We start from the raw sequence: 27,582 nt of genomic DNA, 5'->3' as shown, positions 1-27,582 counted from the left end.
ACTCATCCAGACAAGTAGGAGGGGCGGAGCTGGGGCAAAAAGAATGCGGTTTGGTGGCGGCAGCAATGGAGGCAGTGGCAAGTGGGCAGAAAATGCAGTCACACGTTTTCAAAAGTAGGGAGGGACACCTGGGGAGCGCTTCTAGCACCAAACCAGACGCACAGCTCATGGTTCCAGCACTGAGAACAATAAAGCCTCATTGCCTCTGACTGTGCAAACCAGTGGGGGTTGGGGCAGAAGAAGAAACCACCAGTCTCTCAGCAGAGTCCGCTTGTTTAAAGGGCCCCCACGGTCCTAGAACATCCGCAGACCCACCCACTCTGGGAACCATGGCTGGGGCAATAGCTAGAGAGGCGCCAGTCCCATATGGAAGTGGGAGAAGTGCCTAGAAAAGGGGCAAGTGCTGAGCAAGCAGCATTGTTCCCTCTCGGACCTCTCCCCCCACACAGCGCCACAATGTGGTGAAACAGGTCGCCCTGTACTGACAAATACCTAAGGCTCCACCCCTTACAACATAACAGGTGCGACAGCTCTACCTAAGACACAGAGACAAACAAACACAGGGACCTGTCAAGATGAGAAGACAGAGAAGCATGGCCCAAAAGAGGGAACGGATCAAGGTTACAGTGGGAGAACTAAGCGATGAGGAGATAGCCAACCTAACAAATGAGGAGATAACCAAACTAAGAGATGTAGAGTTCAAAACACTGGTAATAAAGATGCTCACAGACTTGACAGATATGCTTAAGTATGGCAAACGCATAAGGAAAGAAGTGAAGGCTATGCTAAATGAAACGAAGGAAAATCCACACAAAACCAATGGTAGAGGGAAGGACACTGGGCTTCAAATCAATTATTTGAAATATAAGGAAGAAAAAAACAGTCAACCAGTACAATACAATGAAACAAGAATTGAAAAAAATGAGAGGCTTAGGAACCTCTGGGACAACTTTAAATATGCTGACATACGAATCGTAGGGATGTCAGAAGGAGAAGAGGAAGAGCAAGAAATCAAAAGCTTATGTGAAAAAATAATGAAGGAAAACTCCCCAAATTTGGTGAAGGAAATAGACATACAGGTCCAGGAAGCACAGAGAGTCCCAAACAAGCTAGACCCAAAGAGAACCACACCAAGGCACATCATAATTAAACTGCCAAAGTTTAAAGATAAAGAAAGAATCTTAAAAGCAGCAAGAGAAAAGCAGGGAGTTACCTACAAAGGGGTACCTATAGGACTGTCAGCTGATTTCTCAAAAGAAACTTTGCTGGCAAGAAGGGACTGGCAAGAAGTATTCAATGTGATGAAAAGCAAGGACCTACAACCAAGATTACTCTATCCAGCAAAGCCAGCATTTAGAATGGAAGGGCAGATCAAGTGCTTCCCAGACAAGGTAAAGCTAAAGGAGTTCATCATTACCAAGCCATTATTACATAAAATGTTAAAGGGTCTTATTAAAGAAAAAAAAGATCAACACTATGAACATTAAAATGACAACAAACTCACAACTATCAACAACTGAATCTAAAAAAATAAAAACAAACTAAGAAAAGAACCAGAACAGGAACAGAATCATAGGTGTGGGGATTATTTGCAGGGTTATCAGGGAAGGGGGAGAAATGGGGAAATGGTGCAGGGATTAAGAAGCGTAATTGGTTGGTACAAAATACACAGGGGGAAGTTAAGAATAATATAGGAAAGGGTGAAGCCAAAGAACTTATATGCACGACCCATGGACATGAACTAAGGGGTTTAGGATTGCTGGAGGGAAGTGGGATACTGGGAAGAGGGGCGCAAAGGGAAAAGAAATTGGAACTACTGTAACAACAGTCAATAAAATATAGTTAAAAACAACAACAAAACAAGGTCACTACTACGTGACTAAGGGGTGGAAAGGTAGCAGGAAAAAAAAAAGTACCCAACAAATCATCAAGCTGAGGAATGCAATAAACTGAAAAATTCAATATAGGGGTTCTTCAGCTCACTAGAGTAAGTGGGAAAAGGACCAGCAGACTTGTTGATAGGTCAGTTGGTATTCCTCCAATCATAAGATCAAAAAAGGAAGAATGAAAAAAGTGAAGATAGCTTAAGGGACTCATCGAATACCATCAAGCAAAGGAATATACCTGTCATAGATATCTCAGAAGAAGAGGAGAGAGAGGAACAAAAAGGTTATCAAAGAAACAATGACTGAAAACATCCCTAACCTGGGGAAAGAGACATCCAGATTCAGGAAGTGCATAGCACCTAATGAGATTCATCTAAAGAGACCCATATCAAAACACGTTATCATTAAATTGTCAAAAGTTCAAAACAAGAGAGAATCTTAAAACCAGCAAGAGAAAAAAACTCTTCACATACGAGGGATTTTCAGCAGATACTTCAGGCCATAAGGGAGTAGGATACCAACTAAGTATACTCTACCTGGTAAAGTCCTTCAGAATCGAAGGAGAGAGAAAGTGTTTTCCAGACAATCAAAACTTGAATGAGTTCATCACCAGCAGACAAGCCTTACAAAAAATGTTAAAAGGAGTTCTTCAGGCTGAAAAGAGTAGGTACTAATTAGTACAAAAATTGTTGAAAGTATAAAACTGGTAAATGTAAATATATAGTTAAATTCAGAATAATCTATATTGTAATGATTGTGGGTATATCGCTTATAACTCTAGTAAAAAGGATAAAGATAAAAGTATTTAAAATAACTATAATAATTTGTTAATGGATGCACAATATAAAAAGATATAAATTATGATATCAAAAACAAAAGGTTGGGTGGTGGTGAAAATATAGAGCTTTGTATGTTTAGTGTTAACCAAGACCCACCAGTGTCCCAACAAGGGGAATTATAGTGAGCATGTAGATGCAAGCTGATTAGAAGCTCAACGTTACGTTGTTGTTATTAACTTAAATGACTGTTAAAAAGATGTTTTGTGCAAGCCTCATGGTAGTCACAAAGCAAAAATCTATAGTAGATGTACACAGAAAACAAAGAGAAAGGAATCAAAAATCAAAGCATACCACTACAGAGAATCATCAAATCACAAAGGAAGAGAGCAAGAAGAAAGGGAGAAAGGAACTACAGAACAACTAGAAAACAATGAACAAAATGGCAATTAAAAGTCCACACATAATGATCACTTTAAATGAAAGGACTGAATTCCACAATCAAAAGACAGAGTGGCAAAATGGATGGAAGAAAAACAAGACCCAACTATATGCTGCCTACAAAAGATTCGCTACAGCTGTAAGGACACACTTGGATGGAAGGTGAAGGGATGGAAAAATATATTTAATGCAAATGGAAGCCAAAGAAAGCAGGGGTAACGGTGCTTATATCAGACAAAATAGACTTTTAGTCAAAACTGTAAAAGAGACAAAGAAGTTTATCGTATAATGATAAAGGAGTCAATTCGTCAAGAGAATATAGTAGTTGTAAGTATTTATGCACTCAACACCAGGGCACCTAAATAAAGTAAATATTAATAACTAAAGGGAGAAACAGCAATAATAGTAGGGGCCTTTAATACTCCAACAATAGATATATCATCAAGACAGAAAATCAATAAGGAAATATTGGACTTAAGCTAAATGTTAGACCAGATGGACCTAATACAGAATTTTTTATTCAATAGCAGAAGAATACGCAGTCTTCTCAAGTGCACATGGAGCATTCTCCAGAATAGACCACATGTTAGGTCACAAAACAAGTCTTAATAAATTTGAGAAGATTGAAATCATATCAAGCATCTTTTTTGACCAAAATGTTTGAAATTAGAAACCAATTGCAAGAAGAAAACAAGGGAATTTACAAATATGTGGAGATTGAACAACATGCTACTGAACATGTTGTTCATGGTTAGAGGGGTCAAAGAAGAAATCAAAGGAGAAATAAAAAATACCTTGAGACAAATGAAAATGGAAGTACAACATACCAAAATTTATGGGATGCAGCAAAAGCAGTTCCAAAGGGAAATTTATGGCAATAACTAAAAATGTTAAGAATAAAGAATAGCCCTGGCTGGTGCAGCTCAGTGGATTGAGCACTGGCCTGTGAATCAAAGTGTCGCTCCTTTGATTCCCAGTTAGGACACATGCCTGGGTTGCAGGCCAGGTCCCCAGTTGGGGGCGCACAAGAGGCAGCCACATATTGAGGTTTCTCTCCTTCTCTTTCTCCCTTCCTTCCCCTCTCTCTAAAAACAAAAATAAATAAAATCTTTTTTAAAAAAAGAATAAAGAATAAATGAACAACCCAAGTTTACACCTCAAAGAAGTAGAAAAAGAAGACCTTTGGAACTAAGCCTAAAGTTAATGGAAGGAATAAAATTAAAATCAGCCCTGGCTGGTGTGGCTCAGTGGATTGAGTGCCAGCCAGTGAACCAAGGGGTCGCTGGTTTGATTCCCAGTCAGGGCACATGCCTGGGTTGTGGGCCAGGTCCCCAGTTGGGGGCGTGTGAGAGGCAGCCACACATTGATGTTTCTCTCCCTCTCTTTCTCCCTCCATTTAAAAGAAAATAGGTGAAACCTGAATATATTGTGTAGATTAGAATATAGTACATTGCTTGATTTTTATGATGGTGCCATGGTTGAATAAGTGAAGGTTTTTCTTTTTAGGAATTATACAAGGAAGTATTAAAGGAAAGGAGGTATTATATCTGCAAATTATTCTTAATTCAAAAGAAATTTATCTCAATATGTACCTACATATATAGATGCATAAATTGCTGATACACAGTAGATTAAGAACATCTAAGGCTTGAAGTTTCAGAAGTGTAGTTTAATTTGTCTTCAAAATGTGTTTTGTTCTTAGATCATAAATATTGAAGGCCTCCCATCAAAGGGCCCTATACCACCCTGGTTGGTAAGTGAGAGTTATTTAATTTCAGGCCTAATATTTTCTGGGCTATAGTTGGATAGCTATTCAAATCTATTCCAGATTAAGTGTATTTTCTCACCTTTTAAAAGTTTTGCTGCTTGTGTTTAGATGTAAGAAATATATTAACCTTCTTTGCCCCATTATCTTCAGTTGGATATAAAGTATCTGTCACCCTTGTTGCTGGCCTATGAAGACAGAATGAAAGAGAAGGATGAGCTCATTGCCACCCTTCAGGTAGGTTGGCAGATGTCTCAGAAGAGACAAGGTCTATAAAAATAAGACCATTTCAAACTTTGAAGAAACATTGTGAAGTAAGTATACCCAACATCTGATAGGTTCTCTAATGTTTGTTAAAGGAAAGGAGAAAGGAAGACAGGAGTGTAGCAGGGTAGGAAGGAGGGAATGAAAGAAGAGGGGAGGCAGGATGGGTGTGACTGGTGGAGCAGGAGGAGTAGGCAGGGAGGTATGGAAAGACAGGGTGATGCTGCACTGGAAGTTTCACAGACAGGCAGCCCCACGTGGGCTGGGGTCTAGGTGCAGAGAAGGCAGCAGTGGGGAAGCACTCCCTTCCTGGTATTCTGCAGCCGCAAGCACCGCTGTTAGAAGGTTCATTTGGGCAAACCAGGGTAGGTGGTAGTCCAGGGGTGTTTTACATAGACTTCTTAATTCACTGAAGAGCTGACTCCATGGAAGTCCAATTATCGAGCTGTTGGAAACAGTGAGGAAGTGAGGTTTTTATTCATTTTTGCCTTGTTTACCTCTAACGGGAATGGCTTCTGGCAGTGGAGCTCGTTTTAATTACACAGGAGACCGAGGCTATGTGGACGTTGTAGATTGTTCATGCCTTTCCAGGCCGTATACCTCTATGTTCCCCACTTAAGTGGCCAAAGAGCTCTCTAGAACTGGAATGATCCAGGGAGAGAAGTGTTGGTTTTTCTGGATCCCCTGCTGGAAGGATCTCTTAAGACCAGCCTGTTCTTACTACACTGTCTCATGTATATGGCCCATGTAATGCAGTTTTGAACATTTTCCTCCAGAGGGTGAATAAATCTTATACTAACTGATGAAATATCAATCCTCATAATTATGAAAATTACAAATTTGGTGCTTTTTCTAAAATAGGGGTCAGGAAACATTTTCTGTAAAGGATCATTTAGTAAATAATTGAGGCTTCACAGACTACGCAGTCTCTGTTTTACAACTACTCAGCTCTGCTGTGGTGGCATGGAAGCAGCCACAGACACCGTGTAAACAAATGGACATGTCCGTGTTCCATTAAAACTTTATTTACAAAACAGGCAGCTGGCCTGCGGGCTTTAGTTTGCCTGACCGCTGTTCTTAAAAAGAGCCAGCGGACTGCCAGCAAGTGGGAGTGTGTCTGAGCAGAAAGGTGGGGAAGATAAGTTACTTTGCATTATTTCAAGTTAAACAGGTATAAGCATAACTGTTAGCTGGGAAAAGAAAATTTAGAAGTATATTGATAAATATTGGTACCTAAGATTCCCACTGAAGTACAGCACAAGACATTGAAGCTGGCCAGCTTCAATGTCTTATATTAAATAACATTGAATGTTAACTGTAATTATATTTCTTAAAGTGCCACGAACACAGACTTAGGAGTTGAAAATAGACCAAGCAACAGTCCTTGACAGTCCTTGAGTTGGGGCTAATGACTGATGGAATTGTACCAACTGATGGCTTTAAGAGAGGCTTTCTTGTGATTGCAATGAAGCCAAATTAAGAGACTCCAGCCCCCACACTAACTAATCTTTTCTAAAGATTTTTTAAAATAGATATTTTGCTCTTTATTTTTATTTATTTATTTATTAAGATTTTATTTATTTATTTATTTTTAGAGAGGGAAAGGGAGGGAGAGAAACATCGATGTGTGGTTGCGTCTCACACGCCCCCAACCGGGGACCTGGCCCACAACCCAGGTGTGTGCCCTGACTGGGAACCGAACCTGTGACCCCTTGGTTCACAGGCTGGCGCTGAATCCACTGAACCACACCGGCCAGGGCAGGATGTTTTTTTTTTTTTTTTAATCTAAATAGCTCCATTTTATCCTCCAAATTCTTTTTTATTGATTTTAGAGAGAGAGAGAGAAAGGGAGCAAGAAGGAGAAACATTGATTTGTTGTCTACTTATTTACGCATTCAGTGGGTGATTTTTATGTTCTCTAACTAAGGATCGAGCCCACACCCTTGGCGAATGGGGATGATGCTCTAACCAGCTGAGCTTCCCAGCCAGGGGCTGCTTCAAAGTCTTTAAACAAAGGAAAAATTAGTGTTTACAGGTATCTCTGCTTTCCTTATGCCATTTTTATCTTTTCAGGTATTTGGCAGTTGTACAAAAATGTTATGAAATTAGGAATTGAATGTTGAAAACCTGAGGTTTGTTGTCCCTTGTACTCCTCATCATCTTTGTCTCTCTGGACTCACTAGACTATGAGCCTCTTGAGAGCAGGAACTTGGTGCTGGTACCAAGTTTCAGTCTGCTGTTTCTGTGAGACTTTTCTGAAAAGCTATCAGCATTTGCTTTTAGCCACAGCAACAGCACTAGAACTAAGAGATATAGATGTGTGTGTGTGTGTGTGTATGTGTGTGTATATGTGTTACAACTTATATAAATTTTATTTCAGGAGGAAATGAGAATGTTCAGGATGCGAGTCCAAGAAGTGGTGAAAGAAAATAAAGAATTGCACCAACAGTTAAATAAGAGTAGTCCTGTTACCAGTGAGGAATGGCAAGTGGTGTTGTATTTCTGGTATTTTATTGATTTAAAAAAAAGATAATAGGAACAAACTTTTATTTAACCTTCAAATACATTTTCTTTTTTAAACTAAAATATTTTAAGGGAGAGTTTCTAAGAAATTATAAGGTACAAGGAAACCCTAGTAGTTTATTCTAAACTTGTTTTTTAAAGATTAATCTAAAAATTCTAAGTAGGTTTTTAAATCTGAAATTATATTTGCTGTCCCCATTTTTATTTCCTGAGGTTGTATTTTTCTAGGGTGCTTTTCCTACCCCAAACCTGTTGGGCCACACTCTTTCTTGGAGCCCTGTGATTGCTCCCAGGGCTTTTAGAACAGGCAGCCCAGGGCTAGGCCCTGCAAAACCAGCTACCCTCAGCGCTGTCCTCGCTGTCCTGTCCTGTCTGTTCTGTGCAGGCCTTCCATTCCCTGACTAAGTGTTGCCTCCCTCCATCCTGTGGCTGATGCTGCTCCCTTCCCCCAAATGCTCCCTCCACACTACTACTCATACATCAGCCCCACCCACCCACCCACCCAATGGCGCTGGTCAGCAGTTCTTCCTATAGGCAGAGTAATTGCTTTCATCTCAGTTTCAGACCTAGCCCTAAACACACACTGTGTTCTCATTCCTGCCACACACTGGCACCCTTTGTGTCCCACATTTGTCTCCTCCTCATTTGGGCGCTCCTTAAGGGCAGGGCTATGTGTTCATCCACACAGCAGCAGCAAATGCCTGTTCAGTGAATTTGAGAAAGTAAATGTCTTCAGAAGTCTAAAGGGAGTATCCAGGAAAGACCAAGAAAGCAAAAACTACTCAGATATATCTTTTCTACTTTGTGTAGGTAGTGTTACGTTTTGTATATTTTAAGTATGTCGACATTATGGCAAAAAATTAAATACTTCCATATGTGAGATTCAGAAATTTGGCATTGAGTCAAAAGCATTCTTACTGGTATGTCAGTTCTCCCTGATTTTATGATGACTGATATGTGTCAGTTGGGACTGGCCTGGGCAGCTACTGGATCTTGGTGCACTGTGGCTTCTGTTGAACTTGGATTTTCTTCTGTCAGGTTTCCTATTGTGTCTTCTTTCAACCTCTCCTCGAGTAGCTCCCTGGAAAGCAGGTCAGTTAGACTGGGCCTTACATGCTTCCATGAGTCCTTGTGAGAACCTGGAACCTCAGATACCTTCTCTAACCCTGTGTATAGTTGTAAATCAAACCTGTTTACTTTCTTTTTTAAAAAATATTTACGACTATTTATTTTCATTTATTTTTCGATTACTGTTTACCCCCTTATGTCCCCCAGCCCCCCTGCAATCACCACACTGTTAGATGTCTGTGTTCATGAGTCCTTTTTCCTTTTTACTCAATCCTTCCATCCGCCTAACTACTGCCTCCCAGAGCTGTCAGCCTGCTCTGAGTCTGTCTCTATTTTGCTTGTTAGTTCAGTTTCTTCATTAGACTCCAGATATGACTGAAATCATATGGTATTTGTCTTTCTCTGGTTTATTTAACTTAGCATAATGTTCTCCAGGTCCATCCATGCTGTCGCAAAGGGTAAAATTTTCTTCTTTTTCACAGCCAAGTACTATTCCATTGTGTAAATATCCTATAGTGATGGACACTTGGGCTGCTTCCATATCTTGGCAACTTTAAATGATGCTGCAATGAACATAGGGGTGCTTATGTTCTTTTGAATTAGTATTTTCAGGTTTCTTCAGATAAATTCCCAGAAGTGGAATCGCTAGGTCATAAAGCAATTCCATTTTTAAAGTTTTGAGGTATCTCCATACTGCTTTCCACAGTGGCCGCACCAATTTGCATTCCCACCAACTGTGCAAAAGTGTTCCCCTTTCTCCACATCCTCGCCAGCACTTGTTCGTTGATTTTTTTAAAGTATATTTTATTGATTATGTTGTTACAGTAGTCCCAATATTTTCCTCTTTGCTCCCCTCTAACCAGTACCCCACTTCCCTCCAGCAATCCCACCCCCACTTAGTTCATGTCCATGGATCATGCATATAAGTTCTTTGGCTTCACCCTTTTCTATATTATTCTTAACTTCCCCCTGTCTATTTTGTACTAACCAATTATGCTTCTTAGTCCCTGCACCATTTCCCCATTTCTTCCCCATTGCCCTCCCAGCTGATAACCCTACAAATGATCCCCACACCTATGATTCTGTTCCTGTTCTGGTTGTTTGCTTAGTTTGTTTTTGTTTTTATTTTTTAGATTCAGTTGATAGTTGTGAGTTTGTTGTCATTTTAATATTCATGGTGTTAGCCTTTTTCTGAAATAAGTCTCTTTAACATTTCATATGATAATGGCTTAGTGATGATGAACTCCTTTAGCTTTACCTGTCTGGGAAGCACTTGATCTGCCCTTCCATTCTAAATGATAGCTTTGCTGGATAGAGTAGTCTTGGTTGTAGGTCCTTGCTTTTCATCACTTTGAATACTTCTTGCCAGTCTCTTCTTGCCTGCAAAGTTTCTTTTGAGAAATCAGCTGATAGTCTTATAGGCACCCCTTTGTAGGTAACTGCTTTTCTCTTGCTGCTTTTAAGATTCTCTATCTTGAACCTTTGGCATTTTAATGATGATGTGTCTTGGTGTTGTCCTCTTTGAGTCTAGCTTCTTTGGGATTTTCTGTGCTTCCTGGACTTCTATGTCTATGTCCTTCAGCAAATTTGGAGAGTTTTCCTTCATTATTTTTTCATATAAGCTTTCAGTTTCTTGCTCTTCTTCTTCTCCTTCTGGCACTCCTATGATTTGAATATTGGTATGTTTAAAGTTGTCCCAGAGGTTCCTAAGCCTCTCCTCATTTTTTTCAATTCTTATTTCTTCATTCTGTACTGGTGGACTGTTTTTTTCTTCTTTAAGTTCCAAGTCATTGATTTGAACTCTGGTTTCCTTCCCTTCCCCATTGGGTTTGTGTGAATTTTCCTTTGTTTCATTTAGCATAGCCTTCACTTCTTCCCTTATGCGTTTGCCATACTTAAGCATATCTGTCAAGCCTTTGAGCATCTTTATCACCAGTGTTTTGAACTCTATGTCTGTTAGGTTGGCTATCTCCTTTTCATTTAATTCTCCTACTGTAACCTTGATTTGTTCCCTCTTTTGGGCCATACTTCTCTGTCTCCTCATCTTGACAGGCTCCTGTGTTTGCTTGCCTGTGTCTTAGGTAGAGCTGTTGCACCTGTTACATTATAAGGGGCAGAGCCTTAGGGATTCATCGGTACATGGTGACCTATTTCACCACATTGTGGCGCTGTATGTGGGGGAGGGGTCTGAGAGGGAACAATACTGCTCACTCAGCACTCACCCCTTTTCCAGGCATTTCTCCCACTTCCATATGGGACTGGCGCCTCTCTAGCTGTTGTCCTGGCAGTCGTTCCCAGAGTGGATGGGGTCTGTGGATATTCTAGGACCATGGGGGCCCTTTAAACAAGTGGACTCTGCTGAGAGACCAGCAGTTTTTTCCTCCGCCCCAACCCCCACTGGTTTTCACAGTCAGAAGCAATGAGGCTTTATTGTCCCTGGTGCTGAGATGGTGAGCTGTGCTGTCTGGTCTGGTGCTGGGAACACTCCCAAGGTGTCCCTCGTGACTTTTTAAAATGTGTGACTGCGCTTTTTGCCTGCCTGCCACCACTGCTGCCACTGCTGCCACCACACTGCGTTCTCTCTGCCCCAGCTCTGCCCCTCCTACCTGTCTGGATGAGTATTTCTTTTTTATGTCTTTGTTGGACTTTCATGCAGCTCGATTTTCTGGAACTTCCGGTTGTCTCTAGTTTTGAGGTAGTTGTATTCCTTCTTAGTTGTGGAGGGAGACACAGCGTGTCTGTCTAGGCCTCCATCTTGGCCAGAAGTTTGTTGATTTATTGATGATAACCATTCTGACCCATCTGAGATGGTATTTCATTGTGATTTAAATTTGCATTTCTCTTTTCCTCAAAATAAAAATACATAGATAAATATAAAAAGAAAGATCTTGCTCTCAAATCCATGAGCCACGCACCCCATTTCTGTGTTCACTGGCACTTGAAATTTGTACCCTGCTCTGGTCTGGTGTGTTGGGGGGAGCTTTAGGTCTGTGCAATGCCTGTTGAGCTCCCCGCCCCCATCAGCTTCACACTTCCTTGGAACTGATTGTTCTCCAATTGGGGGAGGGGGCCCTGGGCTCTGGAGCATCACACTCCTGAAGCCTCTCGGCAGTTGTGCCTTCCCCTGCACCTCATAGCTGCTGCTCCCCATTTCTGCACAGGGGTGAGATACAGTTACATCCCGCCAGATCCTAGGGCACACCGACTTCGCACTTCAGGAGAAGCTTTCTCTTTAGTTTCAAATGAAGTTCAGTGAACTTCTGGGCTGCAGCTTTTTTTCCTAACTTCCCCTGGCCAACTGGATAACCTCAGTCTTGGTTTATTTACCTTTAAAATGGGAAGGAGTGCTATACTAGATTTGAGGTTTTCATCTCTTTTTTAGAAATATAGGATCCCTTTTATTTAAGAAAGAAAAAAGGGAGGAAGGGAAGAAAAGGAGAAGGGAAGGAGGAAGAAAGTAAGTCTTATAAGGAAGTCCAAAACATAAAAAAGGCAAGTGGAGCTGCCCTGTGTATGGCAGGAATGAGGAGGCTGGAGCTGACCAGGCAGGGAGAGCTCCCTTCCTGGCAGCTGGTAGGCCTTCTTAGCTTGATTCCTTCCATCTTTTTTCTCCTTCCTCCACCTCATTTTTTACTTTAAAGTGGAAAAATTAACATAATTTACTGGTTTACAGTGTACATCAGGTGGTAAAATTTATCTAGATCTTTTCTGTCCTTTCAGTTCATTCTGATTGGAATTTGAGACATGAAGGTTGGGCTGGCCTGGGACTTACTGTCCACCATCTGAAAGAGAGGTTTGCTTGTAATGAAATTAGGCTGCAGAGTCTCAGTACAGTTTAAGGAACTGTCCAAAGGCTTTTAACAAAGCTTTTGTTTCTTGGCAAATATGCTACTGATTATAAGTGAGGTATTTTTTCCTTTTTTTTTTTAAATTAAAATGGGAACTTTTCTAAATTCTTTAAAAATATTTTCTATTGGCTTCAAAGTAATCCAGTGGTTTGGAGGATTGGAGCGTTATGTGAATGAAACAAGACTGGCCATTTGATCATTGTTCAAGCTGGGTGTTGTATACAAGGGAGTTTATCATTCTGTTCTTTCTACTTTTGTATATGTTTGAAATATTACATTTCAAAAGTTACTAAGAAGTTCATAATTCAAACTTCATTACTGTCCTTTCTCCCAATTTAATGCATATGGTAGGATTCATGTGTTAACATGTTTAGCATTAAAACATGTCCAGATACTCATTCCCTACAACATTAATTACTTTCTTTTAGACTCAGAGTGTCTCTAATCATTCAGCACCTGAATGGCAGTGTTTAATTTTGTAAATCAATTGTAGGCATCAGCTTCAGACTCAGGCGGAATTGGTTTTAGACGAAAACAGATTGTTGATAGAGCAGCTGGAGATTCAGCAAAGAAAAGCCAAGGACACCCACCAGGAGCATCTCCAGGAAGGTGAGCTGTCTTTCCAGAAAGTAATGGAAATGCTGTGGTGTCATTGTTGTGCCATTTTACACTCATACCCCATTCTAGTAGGATCCCCCCTTCAAATTGAAAATAGAGGAAGTCACGATTTTTAGACTATATTTTTCTTTACCAAAATGCAGCTGTTTACATTACAATATATCCAGCTATTATCCATAAAGAATTGATTGCTTTCTCTTAGACTCCACAGTGTTGCTTTAATTATTCTATATATTTTGTACATCACTTGTAGGTGATAGCTTCAAACTCAGCAGAACTGGTTTTAAGGGAAACAGCACCACATAAAGGGGAAGAATTATGTGAAGAGAATATTACAAACAACACAAAGATCTGTACCTGAATATTTGTTGAATGAGTAGATAAGTGGAACCAGTTGGTTTCTTCATAGTTTCTCTGTTCTCTGTGGGTGCTGTCAGAAGTTGTATCTGTCAGATACTTTCATGATTACCCCCTCTCCTTTTGTGTTGTTCCCTGTCCCTGGGAGCCTCACAGTATATAACAGAGGACTTTGAAGTGAGTCAGATTAAGAGCCATTTCTTCCACTTTCATTAAAATGAAAATTTATGAACAAAAAGATAGTGGCATTTTTTCCTTTTGCTTTACTGATTTTTCTTTTCCAGTGAAGAATAATGTAAGACAGAGGCCAAAATACAAGCTATCTTGCATAAGCTGATGTAATCCCTCCTTTGTTTTCCTTTCTGCATCTGATTATTGAACCACTCCCCCTTGTACACTGAGGAAGAGTTAACTACCAGCCTCTGGTATTGCTGAAGCTACTAGGCTAGCACTTGTTTCTGGTAGCCAGGTCAGGTATAAAAGTGAGAGCATCTCTCAGAGTCCGGCAGGAGTTCCTCCACAGGACTTCTCAACGCCCTAGTCTTTGCTCCCAAGTATGTGCTCTTTCTCTGGTGTTATTTGTGGGGGAGGGGAGAGTTTGTTGAGCCTCTTATCTTTGCTTTCAAGATTAGAAATAACAGGGGAAATTAATTTTATATTTACTAAGCTTACTCTTCTCAAACAGCAGATCTCAACAGGTGTGATGATGATTCTTCTGGCCATGTGGAACAGAGCCAAGCTTTTGGCCTGTATGATTCAGTTAGCCACCTATGTTATTTTTGCACTTCCCAGAAACCACTGTTCATTTTGATCAACTAAATGTTTTATTTGTTTGTTCTTTTTTTTAATCCTCACCCAAAGACATGCTTATTGATTTTAGAGAGAGGGGAAAGGAGGAAGAGAGAGGAAGAGAAGCATGTATGCAAGAAACATTGATCAGTTGCCTCTCCTACATGCCTGACTTGGAAATGAACCCACAACCCAGGCATGAGTCTTTAGAAAGTTTCTTGAAGACTGTAATCATGTCTTATTAAATATTATATATTTAACAATTATATCAAGATATTGAACCTCAATAAGAAATGTTGTATTTAGTGAATGCTTAATATAGGGACAGTAATTTCCAAGTACAAGGCCTTTGTATTAATTTTTAAATTTCCAAAAGATTTTTAAAAGATCATTTTTTGTAAGTTTACTTTCATTAGTATTAACCTAGTAATCAGTAATCATGTAGTGCCCTGACTGCTGTGGCTCATCTGGTTGGATGTTGTCCCATGAAGCAAAAGGTCACAGATTCAATTCCTAGTCAGGGCACATGCTTGGGTTGCATGTGGGCTTTGGTCCCTGATCAGGGCACATTTGAGAGGCAACTGACCAATGTTTCTCCCTCACATTGATATTTCTCTCCCTCTCTTCCTCCCCTTCCCCTATCTCTAAAAATAAATAAATTGAAAAAATAATAATCATGTATTATTAAGTTTCCTGTACCAAGTCTTTATTCATTTCTTTTGTTTTTCAGTTGCTAAACTAACTAAACAACTAATGCTTCTGGAGACTAAGACACAGAGTCAAGAAAAGGAGCTAACAAAAAGTAAAGAGCAATTAGAAGTTTTATGTACCAAATGCCAAAAACTAAAAACACAGTTGGATGGCAAAATAGCAATGGAAGTTCATGCTTCGATTGTAAATGAATTACAGAGGTAAGGATTTATTGTCTTTTCAAGTGTTAATGCATCACAATTCATGTTGGTATAGGCAGAGTGGAGAGAGGTTGCTCTGCTTTTTCTTTTAATTTTTTTGTTCTGTCTTTTTCTAGTCTCTTTCTGAATCATTTGGCTGCATGAGTACAGGAGTTTGAATCTGAGAATAGTAAATACTTTATTAACCCTTTGAGTGCCATGGGTAATTGCTAAAATTCGTGTGAGAAATGCCAAGCTATTTTGCTGAGAAATGCAGAGTTTATGAAAAATGTCTATAAAAACATTGTTATTCATAATAATTTGCTGAAAATTTCACGACATATAGTAAATACACTCTTCTTTTGTAAGCAGTGTTCTTTGACGCAATTTAGCAATAAAATTATTGCATTAAAATTATTTTATCAATTATTTTAGAAAAAATAGATTATTTCCTTCAATATGGCTTTTGATGTATAATATATGGTGTAATATAAAACCTATGATCATAATTTGAAAAAACACATAGCAACATGGATAACAAGCAATAAGTATGCCAAATATTGCATAAATTTTTGAAAAAAAAGAAAACTTCATAACATACCAAAAAAATGAACACAAACAGCATTCACGCTAGAGACATATATTAAGAGATATCAACAGTGCAGAACAGTTTATAAACAAAATGCTAACGCTATACCATGAAGCGATGAATGTCCATTAGCAAAAGCTTTCTTATCATGCACACTTCATAGAGTTTCAACGATTATTGCAAAGATAAATGAAATTAAAAGGACTGTTTAAAATGTAAGTTAAAATTATAACAGAATTAATATGCCAGTATTACATACAGTATTTTTACATACAAATGTAAAAATTCGAAATTTGGATCAACATGAGAAAAAGTTATATCAATATATAACCTAAGGTGCAATAAAAAGAGAACAAAACATAAAATACGAATTATTCCATTGTTATTTACATTTATAGCCATCGAAAAAAGAGTCGCTGGGAATGACATTGGCACGTTTGGGAAAATTTGTCAGCGTCACTCACAGCGACTTTGGCACTCAAAGGGTTAAAATAGAATATGGCTGTCCCTGAGGGCCACACTCTGCACTTTGTATGTATGTATGTATGTATGTATGATTTTTTTCTCTGCTCTTCTAGCCTTTATTGATTTTAGAACCAAAGGTAATTTAAAGCAATAGAATTGGAAGCCTAGATATCCAGTAATAAGGAACTGGTTAAATGAAAGGATACAACCATAAAATGGAATACAACAGTCATTAAATAAGTAATGTCACGAAAGATCATTTTTCACATGGGAAAATAGCCTATAGTGCTAAATAATTTTTATTTGCTATTATATGTGAACTACACAAAAATGCCTTTCATTAAGTAAAAGGTACATATTAGATATAGATTTAAATTAAATTGTCCTACTTAAGACCAAAAAGCTAAAGTGAACACTGCCAGCTTATCTTCAGCTCTCAGTATTTAAACAAATTCACATAACCCGTTATATACATCTAAATATAAAACCAGTATCCTACAAGTTTTAGATGGGACTCACCATCTCTGTGAAAAGTTGAATATTATATATCAAGTACAATCATATCCTTAGAAGGGGAAAACAGTACTATCACTTGCTGAATCAAATTACTTTCATACTTCAAAAAGCTGACCATATCCATTTAACCACAAGCCAATCTTATATAATCAGGACTGTCCAAGGAAATATTCAGCCATTCATGATGTGAATTCTGGTGTATGAGACCATTTCAATATGGTACACATAAAAAAAGTCATAAGATATTTTTGTTTGTATTAAGTAAGTCAACTATTATTCATTAGTTGCTTTTTTGAGATAAGTTATCAAGTCTTCCTTTGCACCTTCTTCTTAATGCCAGCAAAAATCATTTTTATCCTAGGGATGTACTTCTTGGGGCTCTCCAAGTAATCCATCAGTGTCTCCTCTCCCCAGGTGATGCCTTTGTTCTTGTTATGCCTGACCTGTCTTTCACCCAAACAGACCATGGAGATTTGGCCCAGTTTTGTGCTTGCCTCCTTTTTGCACAGTTTGGCTCTGGGCACACTTCTGAACAAAAATTGTCTTGCCCTTCTCAATATCACCCATTATTAATCATGATTTCATCACATGTGAAACAGGGGTTCCTGTTTGCAAGCCAGACATCCTGTTAAGTGAAGAAATTAGGTTACAAAACAGTAGGTAAAGAATGATCACAATTGTATTTAAAAAGAAAAAATTCTTATGTATTAAGGTGACCAACCATCCCAGTTTGCCTGGTACTGAGTCGTTTCCCAGGACGTGACAATTTTAGAGCTAAAACTGGGAAAGTCCTAGGCCACTTGGGATGAGTTGATCATGCTATGTGTGCATATGTAAGTATTTGTGTCTGTATATGTATAATTTTTATATAGACAGGCGTACCTTGTAGATATTACAGGTTCAGTTTCAGATCACCTCAATAAAGTGAGTCTCATAGTAAAGGGAGTGTCACAGAAAAGCAAGTAGTAATCTTTGCTGGAGGAGAGTGTTACCTTCAGTTTGTAAAAAATGCAGCATCTGTAAAGCAAAGCACAATAAAATGAGCTATGCCTGTGTATATATTACATATATACCATTATTGCATAGAGAAATGTTTGGCAGAATGGAAAAACGTTAGTAGAAATTATCTTTGCAAGGTGAAATTATGTGTGTATCAGTAGTCAGGGTTCTCCAGAGAGACAACAAATGGGATATATATATGTAAAGGATATATATTTGGAGAGAAAAAGAGGAAGGTAAATTTTAAGGGATTGATTCATGTGATTGTAGAAGCTAGCAAAACCAAAATCCGTGCAGCCAGCCAACTGGCTGGAAACTCAGGATTTCTATAGTCTTGAGGCAGGATTCCTTCTTCTTTGGGAAACCTTAGTTTTTGCTCATATTGGAAGGAGCAGTGTCTGATTGGAGAGAGAATTTGTAACATTTTAAGAAAGGAGAATAAATTCATCAGGGATGGAATATGTGAATTCAGGGGAGTGTGTGTAGAGTGTACCAAGGCCTGGTAGAAAAGTAGGCAAAATAGACAAAAACATAGGTTTTTGTTTGGGCTTGTGCAGATATGAGGTAAGCCAAGGACATCTTGGAGTGAGGCTAAACAGAATTGAAGCTCCATTTGGGTTTCAGTGCACTGGTCCTCTGGTTGCCTCAATTAGGGGGATCCCTTCCTAGGCTTATATCATGATAGAGATCTGCTGTGTGCAAAAGAGTCATTAGCAGCAAAACAGCTGTCCGGCTGGCTCCTACACTGGGAGGAAGTCTTAAGGAAGAGTTTGGGAAAGGGTGTGTCTTAGGCAAAGATGAGGCCATGAAGAAAAAATAAGTATTTATGTAGAAAAGTGTCAAATTGAACCTGTGCTTGGTGAGCTGTCAGGTATGGGGCATATGCGTTGCTTCTCCTATCCTGGTTGAAGACAGAACAGATAATAAATAATAGAGTGGTGTATCCATTTTGTTTTCATTGTTTTACTTGTTGCCAACCCTGGCTGAAAGGAACTGAGAGACAGGAAATGGCAGAAGCTCATTTTTCTGCTGAACTGTCCAGTTGGCTTTGAAGGTCAGATTGCTCTTGGCTTTTATCATTGCCTAGAAAGTTGAGCCTACTCAGGATGGTCAATGGGAAGAGAACAGGGTGTTGACCCACCTCTCTAAAGAAATTTAGCAGACTCTTTTGGAGACAAAGGAAAGCCTTCCTTATTCTGGCTTTGAGGGGCCTGTACCCTAATGTGAAGCCAACTATTCACATATCTCAGACAGAGTCCTGGTCAGCGTGAGCAGAAAATCAATCTACTTACACAATATACACCAAATAGCCAGTTCCTTTTCCTAAAATAAGAACAGATTGCTAAATGTGAACAAACAACAAGGATCATTGGGTATAATGAAAAAAAATCACAATGAGAGAGGCAGAGAGGCGGAGAGACCTAGATAAGTACAGAAACTCTCCTCAAAGGAAACTGAGGTAATACAGGGAACGGAGGCTAATTTAAAAGAATAAAATGCCATTTTTAAAAAGTGCAATTATTTATCCCTGGCTGGTGTGGCTCAGTGGACTGAGTGCCGCCCTGCGAACCAAAAGGTTGCTGGTTTGATTCCCAGTCAGGGTACATGCCTGGGTTGCAGGCCAGGTCCCCAGTTGGGGGCATGTGAGAGGCAACCATACATTGATGTCTCTCTCCCTCTCTTTCTCTCTCCCTTCCCTTCTCTCTAAAAATAAGTAAATAAAAACTTTTAAAAATAAAAAGTCCAATTATTTAAAAAGTTCAAGACTTAAAGTGTTTATCAGAATTTTAAAAAAGAATCAGTAGAAGGGCTGAAAGATAAAATTAAGGATTCTCTTAGAACATAAGGAAATAAATAATTGGTAGTAAGAGAGAAAAGGTAATAGATGGAAGACCAATACAGGGGATCCAATCAGATCATCAGGAATCTCAGAAAGAGAGACTAAAGAAAATGGAAAGAAGGAAGTTAATGTAATGGAAGGGCATTTCCAGATCTCCAAAGGCCTCAACTATGAAGGGATCCACTTGGTGTCCATTGTGGTCAATGAAAAAGACCCACACATAGATGCATCCTAATGAAATACTTGTCCACCAAGAATGACAAGACCATCCCATCATCCACAAATGAAGAGTAAGCCGGGACTCCACAACAGGCATCTTCAGGAAAAGGTGACCAGAAATAAACCAGCCCTCAATCTTCTCTGAAGCAAGCCCCGTTCCTCCTTAAAATTTTCAAGGATAGTATTACTCCACACAAAGGGAGCCAGCCAAACAGTGACTGGGAATCATAGAAAAAATATGCAAATGAAGACAAAGCGTTTTGCCCTGACTGGGTTCCTCAGTTGGTTAGAGTACTGTCCTGATTCGCCAAGGTCCTGGATTTGATCCCCAGTCAGGGCACATGCAAGAATCAACCACTGAATGCATAAATAAATGCAACAACAAAAATCCATGTTTTTTTTTCTCTTTCTCTCCTTTCCTTCTCTCTCTCTAAAATCAATAAATATTTTTTTAAAAAAGAAAATAGAGATCAAATGGTCAAAAATATAACTTGCCAAAATTGACCCAAGGACAAAAAAAAAAAACCTGATAATTCCTTTAATCGTTAAAGAAATTGAATCCAAAAATCTTCTCTGGAAAATTATAGGGTTATTTACTTTTACCAGAGCTCTAAAAATATTCAAGGAAGAAATAATTGTAGGCTTACATAAACCCTTCTAAAGAACAGAAAAAGAGTTAATGCTCTCTGACTCATTTTATGAGGTCAGTATGACCTGGATACAAAAGCCCAGTATAGTATGAGGAAGAAAAATTACTTTTCATTTTCATTCATGAATTTAGATATAAAAAATTCTAAAGAAAATATTAGTCATGTGAACTTCCTTAATTGTTCTCTTTTTTTAAATCTACAGTAAATATTACACTTAATGCTAAAATGTTACAGGCTTTTCTGTTGAGACTGGAAAAGGTACAAGGATGACTTCTGACATGTTTATGAACATTAAAAATGTAGGTTACTAAGTGGTAACTAGTACACATGGCAAGAAAAAGAAAAGTTAACCAGCTTTGGGAAGAAAGAAATGATAGTGTCATATTCAAAAATGATATAATTCCATATGTAGAAAGTGAATCTTCAAATAAATCATTAGGAATAATAAAGAATTCCAGGTTGACAGGTTTTTGGTTTGAGTTTTTTCTTTTTAATTTCATCTATATTGTATTTTTTTTTCATTAGCATATAGTCCCCTTATGCCCCTCTCCCTCCAGCAATCACTACACTGTTTTCCATGAGTCCTTTTTCCTTTTTGCTCAATCCCTCCACCCCCTCACCTCCCTGCCCCCACTGGCTGTCATATGCTCTCCATCTATGAGTCTGTCTCTGTTTTGCTTGCTTGTTCAGTTTGTTCATTACATTCCACATATGAGTGAAATAATATGGTAATTGCCTTTCTCTGACTGGCTTATTTCACTTAGTATAATGTTCTTCAGGTCCATTCATAGTGTCGCAAAGGGTAAAATTTTCTTCTTTCTTAAGGCAGAGTAGTATTCCATTGTGTAAATGCCCCATAGTTGTTTTATCCACTCATCTACTGATGGACACTTGTGCTGCTTCCAAATCTTGGCTATTGTAAATAACACCGCAATGAACATAGGGTGCTTATATGCTTTCAAATTAGTGATACGAGTTTCTTTGGATAAATTTCCAGAAGTGAAATCACTGGGTCATAAGGCAGTTTTAATATTTTGAGGTATCTCCATACTGCTTTCCATGGTGACTACACCAGTCTGCATTCCCACCAACAATGCAAAAGGGTTTCCCTTTGTCCACATCCTCACCAGCACTTGTTTGTTGATTTATTGATGACAGCCATTCTGACAGGTGTGAGGTGGTATCTCATTGTGGCTTTAATTTGCATTTCTCTGATGATTAGTGACATCGAGCATCTTTTCATATGTCTGTTGGTCCATCTGTATCCTCTTTGGAGAAGTGTCTATTCAGGTCCATTACCCATTTTTTAACTGGAACATTTGGGGGTTTTTTGGTGTTGAATTTTATAAGTTCTTTATAAATTTTGGATATTAACCCCTTATCAGATGTATTGGGGAATATGTTCTTTCATTCTGTGGGTTGTCTTTTTATTTTGTTGATTGTTTCCTTCTCTGTGCAAAACCTTTCTAGTTTGCTGTAGTTCTGTATGTTTATTTTACCTTTTGTTTCCCTTGCTTGAGAAGATATATCACAAAAAATATTGCTAAGAGCAATGTCAGAGATTTTACTGCCTATGTTTTCTTCTAGGATTTTTATGGTTTTGGGTCTAACATTTAAGTCTTTAATCTATTTTGGAAGTTATTTTTGTGTGTGGCATAAGAAGGTGGTCTAATTTCATTTTTATGCATGTATCTGTCCAGTTTTCCCAGCACCATTTATTTAATGAACGGTCTTTAACCCATTGTATGTGCTTGCTTCCTCTATCAATATTAATTGACTCTAAAGGTGTGGATTTATTTCTGGGTTCTCTATTCTGTTCCATTAATCTATGTGTCTGTGCCAGTACCATACTGTTTTGATTACTATAGCCTTATAGTACAGTTTGATATTAGATAGCATAATTCATCCAACTTTGTTCTTCTTTCTAAGGATCACTGTTGCTATGTGGGGCCTTTTGTGGTTCTACATACATTCTTGAAATATTTGTTCTAGTCTATGAAATAAATCATTGAAATCTTGATAGGAATTGTGTTGAATCTAGATTGCTTTGGATAATATGGACATTTTAATCATGTTAATTCTTCCTATCCATGAACACAAGATATGCATCTAATTATTTGTATCTCCTTCAGTGTATTTCTTCAGTGTCTTACACTTTTCTGAGTCCAGGTCTTTTACATCCTTAGTTAGGTTTATTCCTAGGTATTTTATTTACTTTGTAGCAAGTGAGAATGGGATCATTTTCTTAATTTCCCTTTCTTTTTGTTTGTTATTGATATATAAAAATGCAACTGATTTCTGGATATTAATTTCGTATCCTGCTACTTTGCTGAATTTATCAGCTTTAGTGGTTTCTTGGTGGAATCTTTGGGTTCTCTGTGTACAGTATCATATCATCTGCAAATAAAGACAGTTTCACTTCTTTCTTTCCAATTTGGATGCCTTTTATTTCTTCTTGTCTGATTGCTGTGGGTAGGACTTTCAGGACTATGTTGAATAAGAGGTGACAGTGGATATCTCTGTCTTGTTCCTGATCTTAAGGGGAATGCTTGTAGTTTTTGCCTGTTGAGTATGATGTTAGCAGTGTATTTGTCATATATGGGCTTTATTATGTTTGGGTATGTTCCTTCTCTTCCCACTTTGCTGAGAGTTTCTATCATAATGGGGTGCTAGATTTTGTCAAATGCTATTTCTGCATCTATTGATATGATTGTGTGGTTTTTATCCTTCATTTTTTTTACGTGGTGAATCACATTTATTGATTTACGAATGTTATACGCACCTTGCACCCCAGGAATAAATCCCTCTTGATCATAGTGAATTTACTCTTTGGTACATTGCTGCATGAGGTTTACTAATATTTTGTTGAGTATTTTAGCATCTATGTTTTTTTTTTGTAGTGTCTTCATCTGGTTTTAGAATCAGGATAATGCTGACCTTGTAAGATGAGCTTAGGAGCCTTCCTTCCTCTTGAATTTTTTACAATAGATTGAGGAAAGGTGTTAGTTCTTGGAATGTTTGGTAAAATTCATCTGTGGAGCCATCTGGTCCAGGGATTTCTTTGTTGGGTGTTTTTGGGTTACTGTTTCTATTTTATTAGGTGTAATCTGTCTTTTCGAATTCTCTAATTCTTGTTGATTTAGTTTTGGAAGAGTGTATGTTTCTAGGAATTTATTCATTTCATCCAGGTTGTCCAATTTCTTGGCATATAGTTTTTGGTAATATTTTCTTACAGTCCTTTGTATTTCTTTGGTATCAGTTGTTATTTTTCCTCTTTCATTTCTGTTTATTTTTTTGGTCCATTCTCTCTCTCTCTCTCTCTTTTTTTTTTTTTTTTAGTATTTTTATTGATTATGTTGTTACTGTAGTCCCAATTTTTCCCCCTTTGCTCCCCTCTGCCCAGGACCCCTCTTCCCTCCAGCAATTCCCACCCCCCCTTAGTTCATGTTCATGGGTCGTGCATATAAGTTCTTTGGCTTCACCCTTTCCTATATTATTATTAACATCCCTCTGTCTATTTTGTACCAACTGATTATGCTTCTTAATCCCTGCACCTTTTCCCCCATTCCTCCCCCTTCTCCCTCCCAGCTGATAACTCTCCAAATGATCCCCATACCTGATTCTGTTCCTTTTCTGGTTTGCTTAGTTGGATTTTGTTTTTACTTTTTAGATTCAGTTGTTGATAGTTGTGAGTTTGTTGTCATTTTAGTGTTCATAGTTTTGATCTTCTTTTTCTTAAGTAAGTCCCTTTGACATTTCATATAATAATGGCTTGGTGATGATGAACTCCTTTAGCTTCACCTTGTCTGGGAAGCACTTCATCTGCCCTTCCATTCTAAATGATAGCCTTGCTGGATAGAGTAATCCTGGTTGCAGGTTGCCTTTCATCACCTTGAATACTTCTTGCCAGTCCCTTCCTACCTGCAAAGTGTCCTCTGAGAAATCAACCGATAGTCCTATAGGCACCCTACTGTAGGCAACTCTCCGCCTCTCTGTTGCTGCCCCCAGGACTCTCCCTTTATCTTTCACCTTTGACATCTCAGTCATGATGCGTCCTGGTGTGGTCCCCCCTGGGTCCAGCTCGCCCAGGATCTTCTGTGCTTCCTGGACCTGTATGTCCATCTCCTTCACAAAATTTAGGAAGTTTTCCTCGTTTTTTTCAATTCTTGCTTCCTCATTCTGTACTGGTTGACTGTTTTTTTCTTTCTTATGTCCCAAATCATTGATTTGAACCCCGGCTTCCTTCCCTTCACTATTGGTTTTGTGTGGATTTTCCTTTGTTTCACTTAGCATAGCCTACACTTCTTCTCTTTTGCATTTGCTGTACTCAAGCATATCTGTCAAACCTGTGAGCATCTTTATCACCAGTGAAAAAAATAAGGAGAGGCTTAGGAAAAGTCAGTTAAGAACTTGGATGGGTCTCTAAGTTGGGTGGGACATAGTCTCGGGGAATCTTTAGGGCAGAGCAAGCAGTGTTATCCATGTGGATAAATTCTCAGATATGGCATCCACCTGCCATATCTGGGGCTCTGTTGTGGGGGAGGGTTCAGGAAAGGGACAGTAGCCTCTGCCCACCTTTCTGTCTGGGAGAAAGCTGTCCCCCAGCTCTCGCTTTACTGCCAGAATCTTCAGTTCCTCCCTGTATGCCACTGGTGCCTTTTAAGCTGCTACCTGTGTGCTGCAGCTCAGAAGGAGTGAATCTGAGAAAGTTTGTGTGTGGGTTCTTTAAGAGGAACTAACTGCTTGGGACTCCGGAAGTTTCTTCCATTGACTCAATTGCTGCCAGTTTTTGCAGCCAGAAGTTACAGGGACTTTTCTTTCTGGCCCTGAAACTCTGAGCTGGGGGGTCTGGTGTGGGCCTGGGACTCCTCGTTCCCAAATATCCCTCCCAAGTTTTTATCCACCACACGTGGATGTGAGATTAGCCTATTCTGTATCTGTGCACCCCCTACCTGTCTGGATGGATGTGATTTCTTTAATTCTGTTTTCATCCAACTTCCATTCAAGTCGATTTCTGATGGTTCTTTGTGATGGTTGTTCTATATTTTAGTTGTAATTTTGATGTGGTATGTGAGGGGGCAGGCTCTGTTTCCCTATCCTGCTATGTTGACTGAAAGTCAAGTCCTGTTTGCCCATTCATTCAGATACCATAGGTCTTTTGATTGGAACATTTAAGCCATTTACCTTTAAAGTGATTATTGATAGATATGTATTTATTGCCATCTTATTATTAAACTATTTTCCTCTGTTTTCTCTTCTTCTTAAAACAAGCCCTTTAATATTTGTTGTAATACAGTATTCCCCCACTTATCACAGGCATTACATTCTAGACCCCGCCACAATAGGTGAAAGTCTGTGAAGTAGGAACCTTACATTTATTTTAGCTTATATATATTTTAAGGCTTTATAAACCATTCCCACACACTTATAAACCATTCCCAGTCCCTTATTAACCTTTCCCACTCCTTTATTAACCTTTTCCACACTTTTATAAACACTATTTATTTCTTAAACATATTCTACACTCTTAAACCTATGTAACTTTAACAACATACATATACAGTACTGCAAAATCCCATGATATAGCAAAAAATCCACGATAAATAATTAAATATATTTTTTTAATCCCGCGATACAGTGAGGCTGCAATAAGTGAACCGCGATATAGAGAGGGACTACAGTACACTGTTTATATGTCTTGGTTCCATATATATATATATGTGTGTGTGTGTATGTGTATGTATGTATGTATTTGGTCCCAATACTGCCAAACTAAACTAAACCGTAATGATGCACAGTTAGGTGCTGAAACTATAAAGAAGATTAGGGAAGAGCTCTATGATGGGAGCAGGACACATGGGAGTATCTGGGGTATCTTTAATATACTTTCAGATATGCATTTTATATTTCACCATTTTTAAAAGTTTTAAGTCATGGTTTCTCATCAGAAGAACTGAAATCAGAAATGATAAGTAGAAATGGCTGGTGTGGCTCAGTTGGTTGGAGCATCATTGTTCAATTCCTAGTTAGGACATATTAGATAGATTGCACGTTCAGTTCCCTGTCCAGGCACAGGCATGTGTGACCCCACTCCCTGTCCAGATGCATAAGATCCCTAGTTGGGGCACCATCCCCAGAACGGACGTATATGGGAGGCAACCAATCAATGCTTCTGTCTCTCATTGATGTTTCTCTTCCTTCCTCTCTCTCTAAAAGCAATAAAAAACATGGATGAGGATTAAAAAAAGAAGAAGAAAGAAAAGAATGTCAGTAGAAGTGTCCTCTGTCCTCTTGGGAGTGAGACCCTAGAGGTGTATGACATTAGGAACCATTTTATTAAAATTTCTTTCAAAGCAATTATTTTCTCCACCAAATTGTATCTGTTAACTGTTTTCTTTCACATAAATTATTTTTACCTCTTTTGGTTTGTTTTGTTTAAGAAATATTGTTAGAAATATAGCTGAAGCACCTTTTAACCACTGTTCTTATTCCCCGCCCCCACTTTCCGAAAGCAACAACTATGATAAATTTGGAACTATATTTCCAATCTGTTTTTTAATTTTTACATGTTTTCATGAATAACATGGTATTTTCGGTATGTTTTAAGTTTATATAAATGAATTCATGCTTTTAGTATCTTGACTTTTGCACTCAAATTTAAAACAAACTTTTGATGTTGAATTTATCCTTTTTAACTGTTGCATGGTGGTATTTGACAATATGAAATACTGTATTTTACTTAGCCTATCAATGTTATTATGTTTGCTTCATTAAGCAGTATCACAGTAAACTTTCTTATATGTGTCATCCAAGTTTCCCTTAATATATACCTAGAGGTGGCATTGTTGGGCCATAGAGTAAGTGCGTTTTGTAGATCTTGCTTTCTGAGGTGGATGTGCACACCCACCCATACTTTCCCAACATTTCCTATTGTCTCTGTTGCTTTTCATTGTGAACTTTTTTTACTGGTTCATTTGGTTCCTGTTAAGTGTATTACTTTGGCAAAAAATACTTTTAAAATAAAATCTTAAAATCAAAACAGAAGACAGAAGAAAAACAATAAATTAAAAGATGAGTTT

At 38.5% G+C, this 27,582-nt stretch overlaps 1 protein-coding gene and 1 pseudogene across 2 annotated transcripts in view; one reads left to right on the top strand and one right to left on the bottom strand.

The window, feature by feature from the left end:
- CEP89 (centrosomal protein 89) overlaps positions 1–27,582 on the top strand; it is a 109,334-nt gene that overhangs the window by 41,062 nt on the left and 40,690 nt on the right. For both annotated transcript variants that reach the window (XM_090260340.1, XM_090260339.1), the window contains exons 10-14: positions 4,806–4,856; positions 5,022–5,105; positions 7,513–7,616; positions 13,065–13,180; positions 15,066–15,246. In XM_090260340.1, coding sequence (XP_090116466.1) covers positions 4,806–4,856; positions 5,022–5,105; positions 7,513–7,616; positions 13,065–13,180; positions 15,066–15,246 — 536 coding nt within the window. The remainder of the gene's footprint in view (positions 1–4,805; positions 4,857–5,021; positions 5,106–7,512; positions 7,617–13,064; positions 13,181–15,065; positions 15,247–27,582) is intronic.
- LOC149994437 (cytochrome c pseudogene) lies at positions 17,069–17,362 on the bottom strand (annotated as a pseudogene).

Source organism: Furipterus horrens, unplaced genomic scaffold (assembly GCF_987537825.1).
Source record: "Furipterus horrens unplaced genomic scaffold, mFurHor1.1.pri manual_scaffold_13, whole genome shotgun sequence".
Taxonomy (NCBI): Eukaryota; Metazoa; Chordata; class Mammalia; order Chiroptera; family Furipteridae; genus Furipterus; species Furipterus horrens.
This window is presented reverse-complemented; position numbering and strand designations above follow the sequence as displayed.